This window comes from Semicossyphus pulcher, unplaced genomic scaffold (assembly GCF_022749685.1).
Source record: "Semicossyphus pulcher isolate SPU_LCO1_2020_fin unplaced genomic scaffold, fSemPul1.0.p SCAF_8, whole genome shotgun sequence".
Classification (NCBI taxonomy): Eukaryota; Metazoa; Chordata; class Actinopteri; order Labriformes; family Labridae; genus Semicossyphus; species Semicossyphus pulcher.
Genome location: NW_027211759.1, coordinates 20,006,032 through 20,026,404, shown reverse-complemented (window position 1 = coordinate 20,026,404; position 20,373 = coordinate 20,006,032). Strand labels below are relative to the sequence as shown.

The 20,373-nt window shown below is 41.1% G+C and overlaps 1 protein-coding gene, 1 long non-coding RNA gene and 1 other non-coding gene across 3 annotated transcripts; all 3 read right to left on the bottom strand.

The window, feature by feature from the left end:
- Positions 1-6,727: 6,727 nt before the first annotated feature.
- Positions 6,728-16,541, bottom strand: LOC138613281 (uncharacterized). Its single transcript, XR_011309722.1, has 4 exons — positions 16,451-16,541; positions 14,686-14,888; positions 12,711-13,027; positions 6,728-7,033 (listed from the first exon to the last, which is right to left on the bottom strand). It is a non-coding gene; the product is annotated as an uncharacterized lncRNA (long non-coding RNA).
- A 1,787-nt stretch (positions 16,542-18,328) lies between these two features.
- On the bottom strand, positions 18,329-19,883 carry LOC138613190 (Golgi apparatus membrane protein TVP23 homolog A-like). The gene is made up of 7 exons (XM_069686806.1): positions 19,801-19,883; positions 19,577-19,659; positions 19,224-19,368; positions 18,997-19,086; positions 18,765-18,893; positions 18,559-18,687; positions 18,329-18,461 (listed from the first exon to the last, which is right to left on the bottom strand). Exons 1-7 carry the CDS (start codon positions 19,801-19,803, stop codon positions 18,435-18,437), a joined length of 606 nt encoding a protein of 201 aa, XP_069542907.1. The 5' UTR covers positions 19,804-19,883; the 3' UTR covers positions 18,329-18,434.
- A 187-nt stretch (positions 19,884-20,070) lies between these two features.
- On the bottom strand, positions 20,071-20,143 carry trnar-ucg (transfer RNA arginine (anticodon UCG)). The gene has a single exon. It is a non-coding gene; the product is annotated as a tRNA-Arg (tRNA).
- Between the last annotated feature and the right edge of the window lie 230 nt (positions 20,144-20,373).

Below are 20,373 nucleotides of genomic sequence, written 5' to 3'. Positions count from 1 at the left end.
TTGACACTTTTTTTGGACACCATTTTAAAAGATATTAGTCATAAATAAAAAGAAAAAACGTATTCAAAAAAAGATGAAACCTATAGGACGATACTCCGACTGTAAATATGAAAATAGAGCCCAGTTATATCCTGTAGTGCACAGGTTATAAAGTTATATACTGTATATTGTCTTGTATTGGTGAATCTTTGGACATGCATGGATGAAATTGAGAATAAGAATAAAGGGGAACTTTACAGTTAGTTCACATACACACTTAATTATAATGTATGTACAAGAGGGGCAAGTAAACACACATCCATATTTAGATGTATGATAATAATAATAAGGATAATAAAAAACAAAAATACATTAATGGCAGACAACAAATATTTTGAAATAAAGACACTGGAGAGAGGTTCAAGGAAGAGTAAAAAGAAAAGCTTCACTGTCAGAGGAAAAAATAAAAGCTTTTGTGTAAATGAGACGGATGAAGCAGATTGTAAATCAAAAGTGGAAATGTAAGGATGTGGGATTAGTGATATTCAGATTTTCCAGACTGAGAACCATTTCCCCGCCGATCTCTAGACATCAGCGGCCCCTGTGTCCCCCCTCTGAGGCCAGGGAGGTGAGTGGGAACAGACAGGGTAGACGTGGGGATCTAAAGGGGTTCACACACGACACAGTCCTCCCCTCAGATAGACGTCTGGGACTGTCTGGGTTCTGCACTCCCAGACAGGGAGCCCTTCCACCCGTCAGATGCTGCGCACGCCCATCCCCGTCCCCATCCCCCTACTCTTCCCCTTGACCTTGACTCTCTGTCACCGAAGCCCTCCAGACAGCCCGGGGTCAAAGGTTAACACAGCAGCCACACATCAGACACGGTTCAAGTCCCCTGTGTCCATATGAATGCTGAATGGTAAATCACCCTAAAATCAGCCTGTTGGAATGTGGCTTTGAATTCCTGTAGAGATTGACCCAAAGACCTCAGAGAGACAATGACAAATATTGTGAAGAACGTGAAAATAAATGGATGGATTTTATTGCATTTATTGCTTTTATCTGCGTTCTGCAGGTATGGGAATTTAAATATTGTGTTAATATTTAAACTTTGGTTCAAAATTCACACATATATTCAATTGTATATTTTGTTGTTGTGAAGAGAACCACCTTTCAGTCCCCGTATTTCCATGCAGCCATGCTACTTTTTTACCTTTCACCTTTGACTGCGGATTCACAGCCTCCTCAGCCAATCACAGCCGAGCTTCATCAGCGTGTCATGACAGATTTGTGAGCGAAGGGACCGGCTGCATCCTCACGTGGCTTTTTGAAAAATGCCAACCCACACAGTGTGGAGCTCTGCTGATGAGCCCCTCCACGCCTCATGTGAGCATGCGCACGGAGCTGATTGTCTCAATATGGACACTCATCTCTCTTTCTCTCACATTACATCACTTGCTTTAGTCCCTGCTGTCTCTAAATCACCTTTTGTAGCCATGCACCTCTGTTTTCTTTATACACAAATAGTGTTAGATTGTCTCATCAGTCTCCTTCTGCTCATATGTAAATATATGAATCATCTTTTTTCTGTGGAGGGCATTTCTCACATCCTTACAAGCCAATTAATGCTGCGTTCATACGATGGTCCGGATGTAGACCACGTTCTGAGGAGTGAAGAAGGACGGCACAAAACAGGACAGAACCATTAGTCACAACAGAGGGTTTATTTCATATAAAATGCTGTTTCCACGTGTACATTAGACATGGACAGTGATGTGCAGGCATTCAAGATATTCAAACATGAACAAGTCATTTAGAAGCACAGAAAGAATCAGACAAAGCTTCACAGAGAGGGGGCATTATCGATACTACAGACCAAAGACACAACTGCTGTGAATCGCTCAGATACCAAGTTTGTTTTTATGTGCAGCACCTACAGATTATCGCCTGACTCTTAACCCTTTGTTTTACAGTTTATCAGGCCATTTTAATGTATCTGTCACCCACTGTATGCGTTCGTTTTTTATGTAATTGAAGCTATGCGTTGCTGCTATTCTTGGCCAAGTTTTCCTTTGGGAAGGACATCTCTGATCTCAATAGGGAAGACCTGATTAAATAAACGTTAAATAATAATCAATTCTTAAAGGCTACTGTGTTATATTTGGGTGTGTTTTTTTTTTAAACATTTCCAATAAATGTTTTTATTTTCCACATTAGATAAGCAAAAAAGAAACAGATCATAAAGTAAGGCAATAAGCACAAAAGTTCAGCTTTAGTAAGTTATTAAAAATCAAGAAAATAATGTTTTATTCACTTTTATTTTGATTTTAAATTTGGCTTAAACCATTGCCCATTTTTTCCCACAAATTTGAGAGTTAATTGGCTCGTCCTCTATGGGTCATTTGATTTTCTGGGTTTTTAATATTAATAAACATTAAATTTAATCCTGACAGAGTTTGCACTTTACACAGCTACACCAGGTTTAAGCTAATGACGCCTAATTTAGTAAATAAAACACAGATATTTTTTTCCAAACGGATATAACTTAAACAAAAGGGGCTGTAGGCTGCGTGCAGTTCACGGTAGATTTTATTTAAGGCAGATTAATAAATTAGACACAACAAACACATCAGGACAGATACTGTACACGGGCCTGTCTATCATTAAAATCAATCATTGTCATGTTCTGTATCCGTGGATGTCTAGCAGACACAAAAAGGTGTTTTTCGCATTATCATTCATTAACAAACTAATTGTATCCCAACTTCTCCGCAGGAAAAGGCGTAAAATGAAGACTTTAAAATATCATATAACACCTTGTCCCTTTATTTTGAACTCGTGTTATTACCTAACATTTAAAATCCCAGCACACCGTCATTTATGTGCCATGTGGCCTGTAAAGAACATGTACACAGAGCTGCTACGTGTTGGCTCCCAGACGAACTACAGCACATTACACCGGCTGTCCATTAACTGTATTACAGGCCGGGCACGAGGCGCTGCAAGCTGCTGCGCTGACGCTGTTACGCACCAATCAAGGGCCGTAAACACTGATGGCGAGTCGTAATTAAAGGGTGTAAATGTGCATGTCAGCAACGAAAATGTAAGTATGGTTTTCAGGATTAAAAAAACATCATGAGTCGTAATTTCGCCATGCAGAGGAAGAGAAATCCACATTACATTCATTTTAAGCCCTAAACAAAGGGAAACTTAACCTTGACAGGATTATTTAAGGACTATATATCCGTTTTACAGAAGACCTTATTAAACTTTTATTCGTTATGGCTTTTGTGGGATTTTACGTGAAGTTTTACGCACATGAATGAGTGTAAACTGCCTTTTTTGAGATGATGGAAAGAACGAGTTTGTTCATCTGATCCAGAATCAGCTTCTACTTGGCGCTGTCCTTTCAGCACTACACCAGAGATTCCTTATTGGTCTCCACCCCTGAAAAACTATCTGCCCCCAAATGACTACATCTTCAATGAATCCATTAAAAGTAGATGTACACTTTGCAAAATGTAGAACTTGACTTTTCTGTATTTTTTCTGTAGTAATTATTTGTTTCACAATCAGTTTCAGTTAATTTAAAATCTAGATGTTTTCTTTTTACATATTTCCATTCTCTTAATTATTTGTGAAACCCAAAGTGCTGCTGGATTAAGCGTCAGCTCCTTCAGGGAGGAACCAATTGATTAAAAGAGTCCCAGACTGTATGGAGGGACAACGGCCCCCCTGTTGTTTCAAACCAGCTCCCCTAACTTCCCAAAGTGCAGGGGCCCAGAGGCAGAACTGTGTGGAGTGTGTGCGCCTCCAGTCCAGTAAGAGACTCCTCTGAAGCAGCAGTGGTGTGTGTGAGGAGGAGGAAGGACTTGTAGGACACATTAAATCAGCCTGATTAGGAGTTTAGGCGAGGGCAGGGCTCAGGTCCGGACTGAATGGCTGCCGGGCAGCTCTTGAGTGATACTATTCACATCCTGGGAGAAAGGTCAGTGTCAGAGGAGTTCACAGGCCCCATCTCCATTCTTATGCTAAGGGATCATGCACATAGGCCCATTCAGCGGCTGGGAAGGCATAAACAGCTTCCAGCGACTTTCCCTCCAAAAAGTTTGGATTCCTCGACTAGAGCCCTGAGGTCTGCCTCTCTGTTTCTCTCTCTTCTGGGGAGGAAATCCGTTTGGATGCAAGATTATTGAACTGAAAGTCTTCCAATTATGACTATTTACATTTTATAACAAAGTATAAATAAGATAATTATCAAGCTTTAGTATAAAAATAGTTTTTTCTAGATTTGTGCAGATTTCCTCTTTAAATCTGAGTTAAAACAGGATTTGAAAGTGTTTTTTCTCCTTCTCAAAATGGCTCAAAGAAGGTGTCACTGCTGTTGTTTCACCCGTTTATGATCTGTTATTCCAGTCACTAATTTTTACTAGTAACCATGTTTTATGAACCTGCTCTGAATAGACTTCCTCATGCGTTTTCCTGTCCATCTTTGAGTCCAGCGGTCACTGGGGAATAGCAGGAAATAGCCACTTAATTAGCGGCCCTTGACCTCTGCTCTCTGGCTCAGACGGCTCCTGACCTCCGCCTCCCTCCAGCCTGTTTATTGTCCTCTGGGGGACTGTCCACATCGTGACCTCCTGACCTCTGCTGACCTGCAGGGACTTCACCAACAGGTCCCTGACCAGCTGACACTCGTCAAAAAGCAATATTTTAACCTCAGCAGATGATTTGAGCAATTACCTCTGCAGAACAGGATGCTGCAGCTGACGTGTTTACAGACTGAACCTGAAACACACGTGTTCAGAGCGTTTGGGGCAAAGTCAACAGAATATGAAACATTTTTTAATGATGAAAATCACAGCAGTGTAACCAGGTTTTTACAGAATCATTTGGGCTTTGGTTCCAGCCAACTTCTACACAGGCTGATTTCACTAATTGGTTTCCATTCATCCACAGAGGGGAACTAATCACCGAGATCAGCCGCTGCAGTGTTTGGATGGATTGGAAACATGCTGACTCCTGCATGAGACAGATCTCTACTGCTACATGAGTTTGATTTCAGCAAACAACGTGTTTTTAAAAGCTATTTCAGCGATTTATTTAATAGAATTTAACATTATTACAGCTTCTTTCTCCCTTTTGATCATATTTAGTGTCTTTATGATTATTTCTTCATATGTTTGCGGTTTTGTATTAAGAGCATATATACCTTTCAGTTTGTTTTCTAGACCCAGATGCTTTTAATGTATAAATAGTTAAGTTACAAAACGTCATGCACCTGTTCTCCTACTTATGCTGTTCCACTTCCTGTCTCCTGCATGGGATAGAAAATCTCTCTTTTAATTTTAATTTCTCTCTCAAGAGGAGATGGTGATGCTTTTACAGTTTAGTTGCTTTCGAGAGCAACATTCTTATTTTAGGAAGGCATTGAGTTTAAGTTAAGATAAAAGAATACATTACCTAGATCAAACATTCAGCAGCCATGCATGGAGCATGCTTTTGCCGTTTATATTTTAAATATTAGAACATTGAAGCAAATGATATCATATGTTTTAAGAAAATAATTATATAATTAATGATAATAATAATAATACCTTTAAAAACACGTTATTATTAAAATCAAACAAACAAACAAAAAACAACAGCCCTTTAAAATACGGGGCGATCACACGTCATGTTTTTTTCTGACTTCACGCGCTTCCAAATTAAACGTTATTCATTTTCCAAAAAGGAGAAATGACTCCATTTAGGACTTAATTGTAACAAACGGACTTTTCTGATTTTTTTCTGTCACTTTAAAGCGTTTTGTTTGTTTCAACAAAGCCCACAGAGACGGAAATAATCCCCTGTTGACCCTGCGCGTGTCCATCTGTTGTTTGACTCCGGACACAGATCAGGCGGACACTGATTGAGCTCCGACTGACACCAGGACAGCTTGTAATCCCCCAAACCTGATTAATCGTCAAAACTCAGCCCTGCATGGTGGGCACGGATACATTTTGATTTACACTAAACAACCCACGTGCATTTTTTTAATCCAGATTTTTCAATGTAACTTACACTTTTTTATGGCATTAGTTCAGGCCTTTTATTTTGTCATAAAGCAAAGGGAAGAATCCGGATAATGTGATTTTTAATCGATCCGTTTACACTATCTTTGAAAATGAAATATGAGAGGAACGAACAAAAGCTGATTATATATTTTAATGGCGGGCAGGGTCATTTTGTCCGCTGAGTATGGAGGCTGATGAACTTTTTTCCCCCACCCTGATTCAACACACGTTCCTCTGTCTGCTCCTCCTAATTAAAACTTAATGCGGGGTCACTCAAACCCTTTCTCACACGATCCTAACTGACTAACACACACACGCATTAGCATGTGAAGAGAGAGGGAAAGGATCCTGCGAGCTTTGCTCTTAAATACACAAGCCTGTTTTCTATTTTAGACACTAAAATCTATTTATTCATTTTACGTATTTCATTTAAAAGATTAAAGACAAAATGCGGTTGAAAACATTTCTTAAAAAACATAAATCCTTTTGAAGGCTATGTCAGCAATAATGTGTAATGCAGTGTAACAATCTAGTCATCAGTTTCCTGCCTGATTGATTACCAAAATAAAAGACCCCTTTGCTCAAAAACGAGTACATAACACAGAGATGTGAATATTGTTTCCATTCTTTTTATTAAAAAGATGTGTCATTGACAACATTGAAACATTTGTTAACAATAAATAATACATTGGTGTTATTAAAACATGCATATAAATGCATGTGTGCAAAGTAAGTGTGTGAACATTTATATTTTCAATTTAAAAAACAGATTTGTTTAAAAATGTCATCAATGCAGTATCCTAAAATAACAGCATTTTCATGGATAACATCTTAGGTAGAACGTCTCTTTTGTTTCTGGTCCTTTAACATAATGCTTGTCTTGCAGTGCTGACTCAGGCTCTTGAGTTTAAACTCCAATGACAACATTTCCTTTGAGTTTGGTCCACAGTCTCATCGTGCCAAAGCAAGTTCCTGCAGACTGCAGATTCTGTCCCACCCTGAGGAGAAATGATGGAGGGAATCATTAGCATCACAATCAAACTTCCACTTTGCACGAACAGAAATCAGCTAATATTTCTCATTTTTTCATTATGAACACTTTCGTTTTTCATTTTTGACAAAAAATCATAAATGTAAATCATCTTTTGCCAACAATCCGTTCGTACAATGTTCATACTCAAAAGCTGTATTTGCAAAGCAGCTGAAAAGTGCTGAAAAGTTAATAAAACATTTGCAATAAAAAATATTAACACAAAAATAACAGAGCAAAGGGCCACAGGGTAAAACAACACATAAAAGGGAAATAAACTCCCTACATAAAAGTGAGTCTAGGGAGATATGATTAAAAACAGATGTATAAAAGACGACCTGAGCTGTCGGATGAGTCTGTTTTGTTGATACTGAGTTTGTTGTTGTGCCTGATTTTTTACTTTTGCACATCACAAATTGCAGCCAGTGTTTCAGAAAAACAAACTTCCTTTTCATGCCGTGTAAAAAATAGGCCCCTGTGCTCTGCGTGTTGTTCTCCTCTCCCATTTTCAGGCTGTATGCACGGAGGGATCTCAAGGCTTTTATCCCCGCGGGGAACCAGCCCCAACTCTTTCTCTGTCAATTTTCGCCCACTCCCCAATTCAGACGAGCCCTTTTCTCCCACCAAGCCCACAATGAAGGATTTGTCCTCGTTCTCTTTGTGCACCTCTGACATCTTTTTTTGACTGCTCCCTCTCTGCAGACGGCATGCAGCGTATGCAAATACACGCTCTTTTCTTCCTCAGACCCCTCCCCTGAATGAATGCAGCCATGAATGAGGACACACTTGCACACGGTTACAGAGGGGGCATGGAAACATGCATGTATTACAATCGGTGGATTTGCATGCCCTCACTGACACGCAGACGCGCAAACATTAAACACTGAGTATTTTAACATGAGTAGACAGAAATAAATGAATATTGGTTTACAGATGTCACGGATTATTTACGAAAATATATCATTCCTAAAGAAAAGCTGGTGTGCTGATGGCACATAGGAATTTCGATCGCATGCATATTGTCTCATAAAAACAACTTGAGTGAAGAAGCTCATGTGAGGCAGACTTTTAAGAAAATGTGCACAGATACGTCAATTTCCATAGAAACTTCTACTTTTGTTTGAAGAGGAATGGCTTTGTTTTTTATATAATTAGAATCAGAGGGAAGATGAAGCCAATTTTGTGTTTTTTTCCTCTGTAAATGTTGAAAAAACGCCAATAAATGCTGGTAAAATGTTCTTTTTCTCAGCTGACTTTTGGTTGAAAGACTTCAGTGTTTGTTTTAAAGCCTCAATTGTCTCGACTTTTTTTTTTAAACTTAGGGGAGGAAACAAAGACGGAGATTGTCGTGTTAACCACAGTCATGGTATGTGGTGTCGTATAAGCCAATAAGTCTAGACGCACACACACACAATAGGTGTTCATGTGTGCATGATGAGGCTGACACATGAGAACGAAGAGGTCCAACACAGAGGAAGAGGTGCAGAGACGTGATGAATTATAACAGTGTCTGATGAACATAAAGCGGCTAACATTCCCAAGCTGGCCCGTGCCATCTGTGAGTGTGTGTGAATGGGTTAGAGATAGTTTGTGTGTGTGTGTGTGTGTGTGTGTGTGGTGGGGGGTTGACGTCTGCTGGACAGCTCTGACAGTTCGGCCTTTTCAGATGTACATTACTGAGCCGACGGGCCTCTTTCCCATAGCAACCCTAACAGAGGTCAAAGGCTATGTACCCCCCATCTACCCACCCACCCACCACCTCCTCCCCCTCCTGTTGTACACCAGGGTGGCCACAGACTCTCTTCTCTCCGCAGACGGAGCGGCTGCAGCCTAGAACTTGAACTTGACTTGATTTCTGAGTGATGGAGTCGTACATCCATCTGATGCGAGGATATTTGGTGCTCTTTTTTCCTCTTTTTCATGAACATGTCTTCTTTTTCTCTCTTCACTCTCATATCGAATTCATGTACTGTAACAAAACATCTTAAAAAGGAGGTCACACCAAGGATTTCCCCTAATTCTCCTCACCCTAGCACCTCATCTCCTCCTGATATGATTACAAAGGGCCGCTGTATTAAAGGCTCAGTCACCTAATTCTCCTCTACTTTCATTGGAGCATGCAGGACCCCCACTCAGGGACGCCACGGCCAACAGACGTAATCTGCAAAGCACGGGATGTAGAAACTTCTCTCCATCTTCCTCTAAGATACTTAATGTCAGGCTTTGTGCTAGATTAGTCTCGGCCAAAGTTGCATTAAAAAAGCCGCGATGAGCCTCGCTTGACCCACATTGGACCTCGTCCAAGACTCTGGGCGGCCCACAAGCCGGGCTTTATATACCACAGAAGAGCCGTTAAAACATTCATAGTGTCCACACATAGTGAGGAGAATCCAAAGAGGTAACCCAGGAGCTATATGGTATTAACATTTTATCACGACCATGGCTGCGCTGCTTCACACGCACTGGATTGGAGGCGAGTGTCGGCTACTGTCACTTCATCATGTCACACATTATAATCTCCCAGCACTGAAAACCCCACGTAGCAAAAGCAGTACATATTAAATAATGAATAACAGGGGGAAGAAATGAAAGGTAATCATCTATATTCTGCCGTTTTCTGGAGGGGAAATTCATTTTTCTGTCCATTTTTTTTGTCATGTACAAGAAGGAATTGAAGGATGAATATTAAAGTCACTGTATCTCTGCAGCGTGAGGAGGCAGATTCAGGGACGTTCAGCTCCTAAATCCTCCTGACACGGTGTCAAAGCCGCTGACCTCGACGTTCAGCCGCTCTGGTTTCAGATAATCTTGATTGAAAATTGTCTTTGTTTCAGAGAAGATTAAAACCACACTCTTAAGTTTCAGCAAAGTATTCATATCAGATGATGTTAAAATCAAGATTAGCTCACCTTGATAGCACTTTTTTTTTTTTAAATCTACTTACGTTTTGCAATCAGTAAAGAATTACTGACTGAAATCAATACACATGTAAATATTATGTGTGCATTTGTGCAGTTGTGCATGTGTTATAACGTGTGATTGCTCCTTTTGCACGTATAACAAGGATGAAGACACTATCCAGAACGATGTGCTTCAGTCACCACCTCTCTTTGACCACGCTGTCTGTCGACTGCCGCAGCTATCACATACAGCTGCAGGCCCACCTCCTGTCTTACTATTTTCAAACACACACACACACACCCACACTCCTTGCACCTGCATATTGCTTTAGCATAGCCCTACACAAGCTAACACAAGCTAACTTTATCATCAAATGCACAGCTAACACACTGGTGGCTCAAACATGGCCGCCCACGTGCTACACCTGCCTCCTCTGTCGCCTCCTTTACATACATTTGTCTCCACTATCTTTAACCCTTTCCTGGTATGCAAAGCTTAAGCTTTAATTTTGCAACAATTTCGTCATTCCGCCCCTCATCTCCTCTGTTTTCTCGAACGTACCGTGGAGACCGGCTACAGTATCTCCAAGATTAATTCCTCGCCTTCACCTTTCCTTCTCTCTTCTGTCAAATCTGCCTGAAGCAATGCGCTGTATATCACAGATGAGCAGTGCAAATGCAATTACAAAGACAGCTCTGAGTCTTTCATACGAATACGGAGAGGGAATCATCTTTTGACGTGTGGGCTGCACACGCCTTACACATCATGTGGAGGCACACGTACAGTACGAGGGCTCATTAATAATCATTACAGCGGGTTACATCATTCTGCTTGTTAGGCACACCCATCGCCTTAGCTGAGTCATCCTCGGTGCCACTAACTGTCCTGTGAGGTTTTCATGATGTTTAGATGCTGCTTGCATTAAAGACAAATCACATCCAGTGGGTTAACTAAGCAGGAATAAAGCAGGAGGATTGGCAAACTCTATTTCTGAAAGCTAAAATTATTTCAAAATGTGAGAGGAATCATCAGTGCATCACACCTCTAATTTGCTGTGTAGGTCTGAGCGTATGCACCTATATGCATATCATGTATGAATGCATCCCTAATGCCACTGAAATCCTCATTTGGCAGAAAAAAACAGCATCTCCATGCCTCTCAGACATGCAGAGGAGGCTGAATAGACTAATGAACAGTCAGGTGGCACATCATGGCCCAGACTACTACCCCCCATCACACACACATATCAAACACGCATACACTTGCACACACATTAAAACTCAGCGGCTCACCCGACCCCAGTGATCCGCACGACAGTCTAATGTCTCAGGCATCTGCTCATGTCTAGTCTGGAGGCTCTTTCCCACCCTGCCCCCCAAGCCCGGGCCGCCGCAGCACCCGCTTCCACAATGGTGGGAAAGCAGGCCTTTACGGAGGGGTGGGGGGTGGTGGGTGGTGGACTAAACAGCTATTGAGGGGGGAGAGAGAGAGAGAGAGAGCAGGGCTGAATGATAATGTGAAAACGCACGGCACTGTTCATTAACACACAAGCAGTGCAGCTGCACATGTCGGCCCTGAACACACAAGCTCACGTGTCTCACTGCTCTGCCTCAGGTTGCTGCGAGAGAGACCAAGGGGTACAGAGGCGATGCCACGATGAGGAGCGTTCTCAGGATCTGTGTGTGTGTCGGTGTGTGTGTGTGTGTGTGTGTGTGTGAGAGAGAGAGGGAGGTTGCAGGGTTCAACGTGGCAAAGACTTGAAGCTTTAATAAATGGTGTCAGATTTTGGAAAAATTTGACATTTTCATACCAGTCATGGTTTTTGTCTGAAATTTGATGTCTTTGTGTGTCAGATAAAGTTCTTACGCATGTGTGCAGCTTTGTAGTAGCAGTTTATATTGTATATATAGAGAGAGAGTGGTAATACAGTGTAATACAATCATTGGTGCTAAATGCTTAAGAAGACACAAAGTCAAACATGTAGCCAGTCTTTGAAGTGCCATTTGAGACACCTAAAATGTTCTGATATAAAATCATATTTAAGTGTTTTCAAAAGCAAAAACTGTGAATGTTCAGTGTTGATATTATTACACATAAAGAACGCTTTTGTAAGGCAAAGTATCTGTTAATAAATTATATCCAACTTCGACTACAATGGTTCTACGTTTAAAAGAAGGAATTTGATTCCCCAAACAGGAAGCTATACCCATATCATCCTCTGCTCAGCACGATTCACCTGAGCTGTTCCGCACATTAACACAGCTAAGATACTGTAATAAATATCATCATGTGAGTTTCAAAATAAAAGCAGTTTTGCATGAATTCATCTTTGTGGTTTGTCGTGTGGAAACACAACGTGCAGCCCGGCCTGGCGTGCATCAGGGAGTAAAGCAGCACCATGACTAGAGAGGGTGGCAGGTTTCCTTCAACCAGTGCCAGCTCATTAATTTTGTTTGCTACCCAGCCCCCCTTCCTCCTCCTCCCACCACCAACCACAACCTTCCTTCCTCACCCACCTCCCCCCCTCACATCACCCCTTAACTGCTAATTAGCAGGAGCAGCAGATAGAGGAGAGAAGGGAGAGGCCATGTGTGAGTGGAGGAGGAGGAAATGGGAAACTCTTCTTCTTTCTCTCATCCTTTCTCCTGCCCCCATCCCCCAACAAACACACACACACACACACACACATCCTGCCCACCACCACCAACACTGGTACCCAACAGAAAAACCATGATGCAGCTCACCTCGTATGCCAGCCACAGCCATTTTAGGTGTCGCGGCAACATCTCTCCCAAGATGGCTCCTGTGAGCGCGCCCACACTCCGAGGATCCGGCGGGGTCTTTGTCCGCCTCCTGGCACGGGCAGGGCGTCCCCCCGTTGGCAGTACAGATGGCATTAGAGGCTCTTGGGTAGAAAGGGTGAGGATGGGGGGAGGGGAGAAGAGAGGAGGTGGCAAATCCGGACCGAGCGTTTTTCCTTTCTGTCGCCATGTTTTCTTTTAATGATGGTTCAAACCTCTTTTCAGGACTCTCCGATCATTAAGTGTCGTTAATCGGGAGCCTGTAACGAGAGCAGATGGAAGAGAGAAAACAGACGAAGAAAACCGTTTTATTATCAATTTGGTTTCACACAGGCTTTTGATTTAAGGTTTCTATTTCATCATCCTGTCTTTAAACCATCAGCATGTAACATGTGCAGTTAGTTGTGGTCGTAAAGTTATCAAAACTTTTGAATCCCCTGCAAAATGTGCTCATTCAGTCCCTGTTATTGTGTATTTTCTGCGGCAATAAAAGCCATAAAGAAGCCACTGTCTTCATAAACGTACACAATGTAAAACAATGAGGCCCTCAGAACATCCCATGAATAAACCCTCCATCGTTTTTACTCCTATTCATTAAGGAGGCACGCCATGTTGACATGCTACCTCGAACAGGCAAAGCTCGGTTAAAGACTTGGACCTCGGCCTTTTCACATGTCCAATATCTCCCTGTGAAACGCAGCAATTATCCCGGGTTGACAGCGAGCTCTACTGCAGAAGGTATTTAAACGAGTGAATGAAAACTCATCTCTCTTTGGTGCTCTTTAGGCTTTAGTGGCGTTCTCCGGGCTGAGCGTAGAGCTGAAGTACCAAGTTGAAAAGTTCAGCTCCTGTCTTACAGGACGGCGCTGGCCTTCTCTTTGAGGAGAGAAACAATGTTTCCCAAAAGGATTCAAGATTCACTACAGCTTTAAACGCAGACGCCAAGTGTTTTCATTTAACCCTGTGTGTGTGTAGGGTGCTACACCACTCAACTGCATTATTAGCAGACTGGGAGACATTAGAGGCAGGACAAAGCATCTGCCTCCCTTTTCTTTCTTCTATAAACAAAGTCTCACAGGTGAAATCTAAACTGTGTTGTATTTTTTAAAAGCGAGAAAAATAGTCCTTTGAGACGTTGAATTAAAAAGTCTGATGTGCAAAAGATAAAATAAGAGCAGAAATCCTGAAGGACCGACGCTGAACAACCACAAAGCAAAAAAAGTAAAAAGCAAAGTATAAATAATAAAATTAAAGATGGCTGAGTTCCATTTAGGTGCTACTGTTTCAGGGTCCTGGTGTATGTATTTTGCATGCTGGCTCTCTGTCACTATGTCATGGTTTACAGGGACACAAGAATAGAACAGAGACATCATTAATGTTCACTTGTGCGGTTCTACTGTGTAAGGTTAAAATGTCTGATGCAGATCCCTGAATACATTACTTGACTTATATCAGACAATAAATACACAATTCTCCTTCAGTGAAGTTAGTGAAGCCAAGGTCTCTTCAAAATTGAGATCGTTTTCTTGAACAGGTCAATTTTTCCCTGCAGGCCCCACAGAAAACTATATCCTCAAAATAAACCAGATTCAGATTAAAAACAAGAAAATATTTCTGGGCCTATTAAACTCTGCAACGTCAATGAGAAGCATGTTGACCTTAGCACTTTGTTTTTCCTCCATAAGGTATAAATATTATATGGTGTGAAGGTGATTTGTTTTACAGTTATATTCAATTAACATACAAACATTTTTCTGCACAGGAAAATATCTGCATACTATTAATGCTATTACCCAAATGCTAGTTAGGCCTGCTTATTGTGCTGTACCTATCCCACGTTATGAACTCGCCATTTGGGATTATTTGTGCGTTTTCTAAAGAATATCACAAACAGAAAAGGAAAGAAACATGGTCTTACCTTTGTTAACTGAAAGTCAAAAATCCGCCTTCACAGCCTGAGACGTCTCTTGTGAATGAACGTTATGTATGGAAGTCATTTCTACTTTCGGTTATCTAGCTTTATGACAGGGATTTAACACTCATACAGCTAGATAACCAAAGATAAAAACAGACCTCCCTCTCACACACTCGTGCTGTAGTCCGACATGATGCCGGCGTCATCTAAAGAAGGAGGTAAGGACGCGTTAGTAGGCCTGTAACATTGAAACACACACACACACACACACACACACACACAGGTCATTTTCAGTATTATTATTAATTTTTTATTTCTGATAAGAGCACGAGGGATAAAAGCAGTCGAGCACGAAGTGCGCACGAGAAGAGGGCATGGGCCAGGTGTGCTCAATTTGAACATAAAAGCTAACACTTGTATTGTGGGTTTGAGAAACTACAAATTAATGCCGTCATATATTCCTGCCGTGATATAATGTGAGTGGTTCAAGGCCTGCTCAATGTTTAGATTACAGTGAGCTAATTATTATGCTTTGAATTTCCGTTCATTTCATTTTATATCGTGTTTAAAACGCCTCCATAAAATATGGCATCACTATTGGAGGTTTCAGAGGAAAAAGTCATCGTTTTGTGGCATAATTACACACAGGCAAAATGTGTGGGGCCTAGTGCATTAGCATCTCTTGAACGATATTTCAAACAGTAAAAGAAAATATTATAACATCATTTAAAAAGCCAAAAGTGTCATGTTTATTCTTGTCGACTAGAATAAACTAGCTTCAATTGCAAATAAACTATTAGCATATGACCCAGGCCTAAATCACATTTCACGTGTTAGGATGCATTTAAAAATATCAACTTGAACACTCAAACATAAATAAATAAGACACCAACTATTTAATGCAGTTAATTTGTCCCCTTTCCTTCCTATTTTTCATTTAAGGCATATTGCTGAACTGCTATTTTACACAACTAATGTGGTCTTAATAGTTTTAATGAATGACTGGTGGTATTCAACTACGGCATAGATCTGGTATATTGTTTGAAATCTTAAATATCCCAGCTTTTAAACTTCTAGCATGTCTACAAAGAAGCAGATTTTCATAAAAGTCTTTTTTGAATGATGAAGAAACATCAGTGTAACCAAACTAGGACGGCCTAAAAGCAGGACCATGATCATGAACCTGAGGCAGGTTAGAAATAAAGAAATGGCTCTTTTCATGCAGCAGGTTCAGTGATGCTCCGAGATCAACAGATGAGTGTAAAAAAATCTACTAAATGTGATCTGAGCTGGGTTTTAAAGAGTCTTTAATTTGGCTCTTGGCTCTTTGGTCCTCCCTGGGGGGCAACGAATCCCCACTTTTAATTTGAGTTGGCCTACTTCTCCTAAAACTAGACTATTTCACATCAGAGGATTAGCCATATGCTATTAGACAAACCAGTTTATAACAAGTTTATGATAATAATAGACCAAGTAGTGCTTATATTATATTCTGGCACTTAAAAGAACAATGATTTTTGTCTGAATAGAAACCAGGACCTCCCGTTTTGCTTTTCCGTCATTTTAAAATAAATAAAAGGGCGTTTCTGATGGTAATCTGTTACCACGAGTAAAAAAACAACAACTAAAAATTAAACTAAATAACCATTTCCTATGTCCCTAAATTATCTACGTGATACACATGGACATGGCATGAGAACAGAATCAAAGCTGGTAAAATCTCACGCTGCCCTTGCTGATATTGTCTATTTCCAGAAGCGTTTCTTACCTGTTTCAGGAGCAAAGCGGACTCTGAGGAGAAATGCCCACAACTTCAGCTCGTAATCAATTTCCCACATTGATTTTTCTGCGTTAACACCGGGCCCGTGAAGAGCGTCAGCGCTGCTGCTGCCAGGTGAGTCCAGTTTCATCCCCAGTTCTCCAGCTTCTGCCTCTCCTCCAGGCTGCGCGCTTCCTCTACTCGCTCCCGCACTGACGTCATCCCAGAGCTAGGGTGGCACGCTGACCAATCAGAGCGTCCAGCGGCAACAAAGACTGTCCTAAGCAAGACGTCTCACTCCTGACATTTTCCTCTTCCTTTTTGTTGCGTTTGCTGATATGGAATTAACAGATATGTGGAGTTTTCCCAGAAAATCATGTGATAATAAGTTTCAGTTCAGATTTCCAATTTTTACATTTTACCATTTTTTATGGGCACTTAGAGAAATTGTTATGTATGTTTGCATAAAGTTCTTCTTTGGTCAGAAGTAGGCTAAAAAAAACGTCACTTCAAAGTCCATTAGGTAGCTGTGTGGGCTTTTGGTCATTACGTGTCTTCACATAAACTGTATATATCTATTGATGAAGACACTTAAGTTACATAAGTATAAGTTTATATTATATTTCCAAAGCCTTGTTATCCCTTCTGATAGACTTTCAGTCTCAGCCTATGTGAGAATCTGAGAATGTGTTAATTCTTTGTTCACAGGTTGACATCGAGTATAAGTGAGCCCTCTTGATGAATAGAACATCTCTGAGGAGTTTGTATGTGACAAGTGATGGTTAGAGAGCACAGGAGCCATAGTTAAGGGTATGAACGGTAACGGTTCCCTCCAAATCTGTACGACATGGAGATATTTTAATGTGTTTTATATGGCCGGAATCCGAGTTAACTAAGGCAAACACAAAATCTGCCGGTTAGCGAGCCTTAGTAATAGTAATAATACCTAGTCTGTCATTGTAATCAGAATATGTCATTTCAGTTGGGCAAACAGAGGCTGGAGTTAACCTATATCTTTTAAAGTGTATGGCCGGAGTGATTTTTAAAACTCCAACTGCATTCCAGTTAATTGAAGAGGCTGCAACACTTAACATTTTATACTAGCCTTATATTAATATTTCCTGAATTATTAAAAATAGGGAAGCTTATCGTGGCCAGAGTATAGCCAGATCCCCTAAGATTTTGTTTGGAATCGCAGAGCAATAAAAAACACATTTGACTTAGATTGTAACCTGCATACATATACCAATATTTCTGACTCCAGTTCTCATGGAAGAAAATTTCACACAAAGTGATTTATAATACAAAAAAAGTATAACATTACTTGTAAATGTGTGATTTTAATTTAAAAAGCCTAGTTTCGAATGTTATGATAGTCAGAGTTCCTATAATATATATAGGTAGTTTGTGTTCTGTTGCTCATTTTGTCATCATGTGGTAAATTGAGCACCAAAAACCTGCCTGTCAAAACATATAGGCCTTTTACAGAACTTGCTGTCACTGTATTCATCAAACTTCAGTGGTAATTTTTACTGCCAAACACTGTTTATGAGGTGTTATTAGTGTGTCCTGTTGAGATGTAGTGGAACAACTGTAACCAAACAGGGAAGACACTCCAAGTGACTCCATTTCATACACCCGTGCTCCCTGTTCCTCCTTTAATGAAGCCATTATTCTTAATGGGTACAATCGATAGGTTAATGATATAGTTACATTATATTTATCCCTGCATTTTAAAATATGTCCTGCTCTCTTTGCAAGTGGGTTTGCCACAGAAAGTGAGACAAAGAAGATGTATTTCACAGTAAAATCTGGCTTGTGAATAACTTTATATATTGTGTTGAACACCAGTAATTCACTGAGTGGGAAAAGTTGTATATTGCACTTATCTTTTATTAACATATTGACAGACAGATCCATGGGCAGCATGTGAAGTGAACAGTCAGCAGCAGCATAAGGCATGCACGGGGCACACAGCCATTCAAGGAGATCTTCAAAGAATCCCAAAGATGATATCAGGCTGGAAGAGGAGAGATCATTAGTGAGTTTATGTTTGATTTTAATGAATGCTAACACGTTAAGAGGACAACTGCTAAATGCTGCAGTCAGTCACTCACACGCTGCAGGAGGTGCTGTCCCGTTAGAGAGTGAGCATGTGGTGTCTGGCCGTCCTCTCCCACTGCCTTGCAGCGTAGGTAACCATAAAGATTAGCCACTTGGAGGGAAAAACTAGCTACCACAAGTGACTGTGGAATAAAAGGGACATCATGTCATTATGTGATGTACCTCTACTGATATATGGAAAGTATGCGCACAATCTCACCAGCCACTTAATCTTCAGGGCGAAAAGGGAAGTGAAGAAGAAGAATGTCCATATGAGAGGACAGATGATGAGACCCAGCCAGAATATCCTCGCCTCTGCCTCTGTCCCAATGTTATTACCGTGGGAAGTCTGCAGAAACACACACACCCAACAAATACAAACACACGCACACTGCAATAACTCATAATGCTCTTCCGGAGAGAGAGTGGCCGGCAAAATGACAGTGTCTTACTTTTTTGGCCTCAAACACCCAGAGGCTCTTTCCATCGTCGTCGATCTGATTCCACCATCGCAGCCCCACCAGCAGCCTGCCAGTCACATTCTGAATCACAGGACAAATATGAGAAATTAGACCACTTGAAGTGAAAGACACTGTAGGTGACTGTAGGAAGTGCACAAGAGGGAAAGAAAGGGACCAAGGCAAAGGGAAGTAAAGGGAATTAGTAGCTGGTCTCTCACCTTGACAGACCAGAAGTCAAAAGAGAGCAGAGTGATGATGAGGACAAAACATGATGCAAAGTTCTCACTGATCCAGTCACAGAGCAGGTAGGTGACAATGGCAACCACTCTGAAGAACAGGTGGAAAAAGGACGCCAGGGGATGTCTGAAATTAGATGATGGTGAGAATAAAATTTCAATGAAGCACATAGGGGTAATTAAAAAAAGCTAATTTGCACCTTTTAGCACAGAAAATCTTTAATATCATAAAAGAAATCCCATTATACCGATACCCTAATTGATTTTGTATCAAACGCAACATACTCTGTGCAAGACAAGTGATTTTACATGCTAGAAAACATCTTATGCAGCACCTTATGACGGAGCTTGTCCGCGCCCTCTCCTGCTCGTCAGCAGCAAAGTCCAGCTCAACATCCTCCGTGTCATCCGCCATCGCCTGACAAGAAGCAACGACAAAATCAGGATCATTAACCCCAGGATATCAATACCAGAATACAAGCAAACACAAAACATTAAGATGAAGATAAAAAGAAAACCACATTTTATGAATGTACATGTACAAAGCAAAGCGAAGTACCATTTGTGGATTGCAGAGCTGTGCAGGGCTTCAGTAAGGCAGGTGTTGCAGTGAAATAAGACCGACACCGACCCTGCCTCCTCAGTGACCACATTCGCATCCACATAAGGAAACTGGGTTTGGGATTATTTCAAGGTAAAGTAGAGCAGAGTGTTTACTGCTCACATAAAGCCTCGTGTCGCATTGCTGTTTCAGAATTCGTCTTATGGGGATCTGCATGGGTGACAGTGCGGCATAGCATTATTGTCAGGTCGACAATAATCAAAAGAGCGACCGCGGCAGGACTCGAACCTGCAATCTTCTGATCCGAAGTCAGACGCCTTATCCATTAGGCCACGCGGCCGATGATATGGCTCTTAGAGGAACGATACACAATTTCAATCTACTACTTCTGACGATGTCTTTTTGTGGGGTAGTTTGGGATCTGTGAATATGGGGGTTCTACGTCTGTCTACTTTTACAAAATGTAGCTTTTCTATTGAAGTTGGCACCCATTTATATGCAGGAGTTGTAAAAAGATGGTCATCCGGACCGCTAGGGGCCGCCAACGCGTCGTTTTTCTAGAACGCTGCT

Excerpts from the sequence above, each read along its gene's own strand:
- LOC138613190 (XM_069686806.1), bottom strand. Across the intron at positions 19,369-19,576 it reads CGGACAAGCTCCGTCATAAG|ACATCCCCTGGCGTCCTTTT; the intron begins GTGCTGCATAAG and ends ATCTAATTTCAG. Across the intron at positions 18,688-18,764 it reads CCCTGAAGATTAAGTGGCTG|TCACTTGTGGTAGCTAGTTT; the intron begins GTGAGATTGTGC and ends TTTATTCCACAG.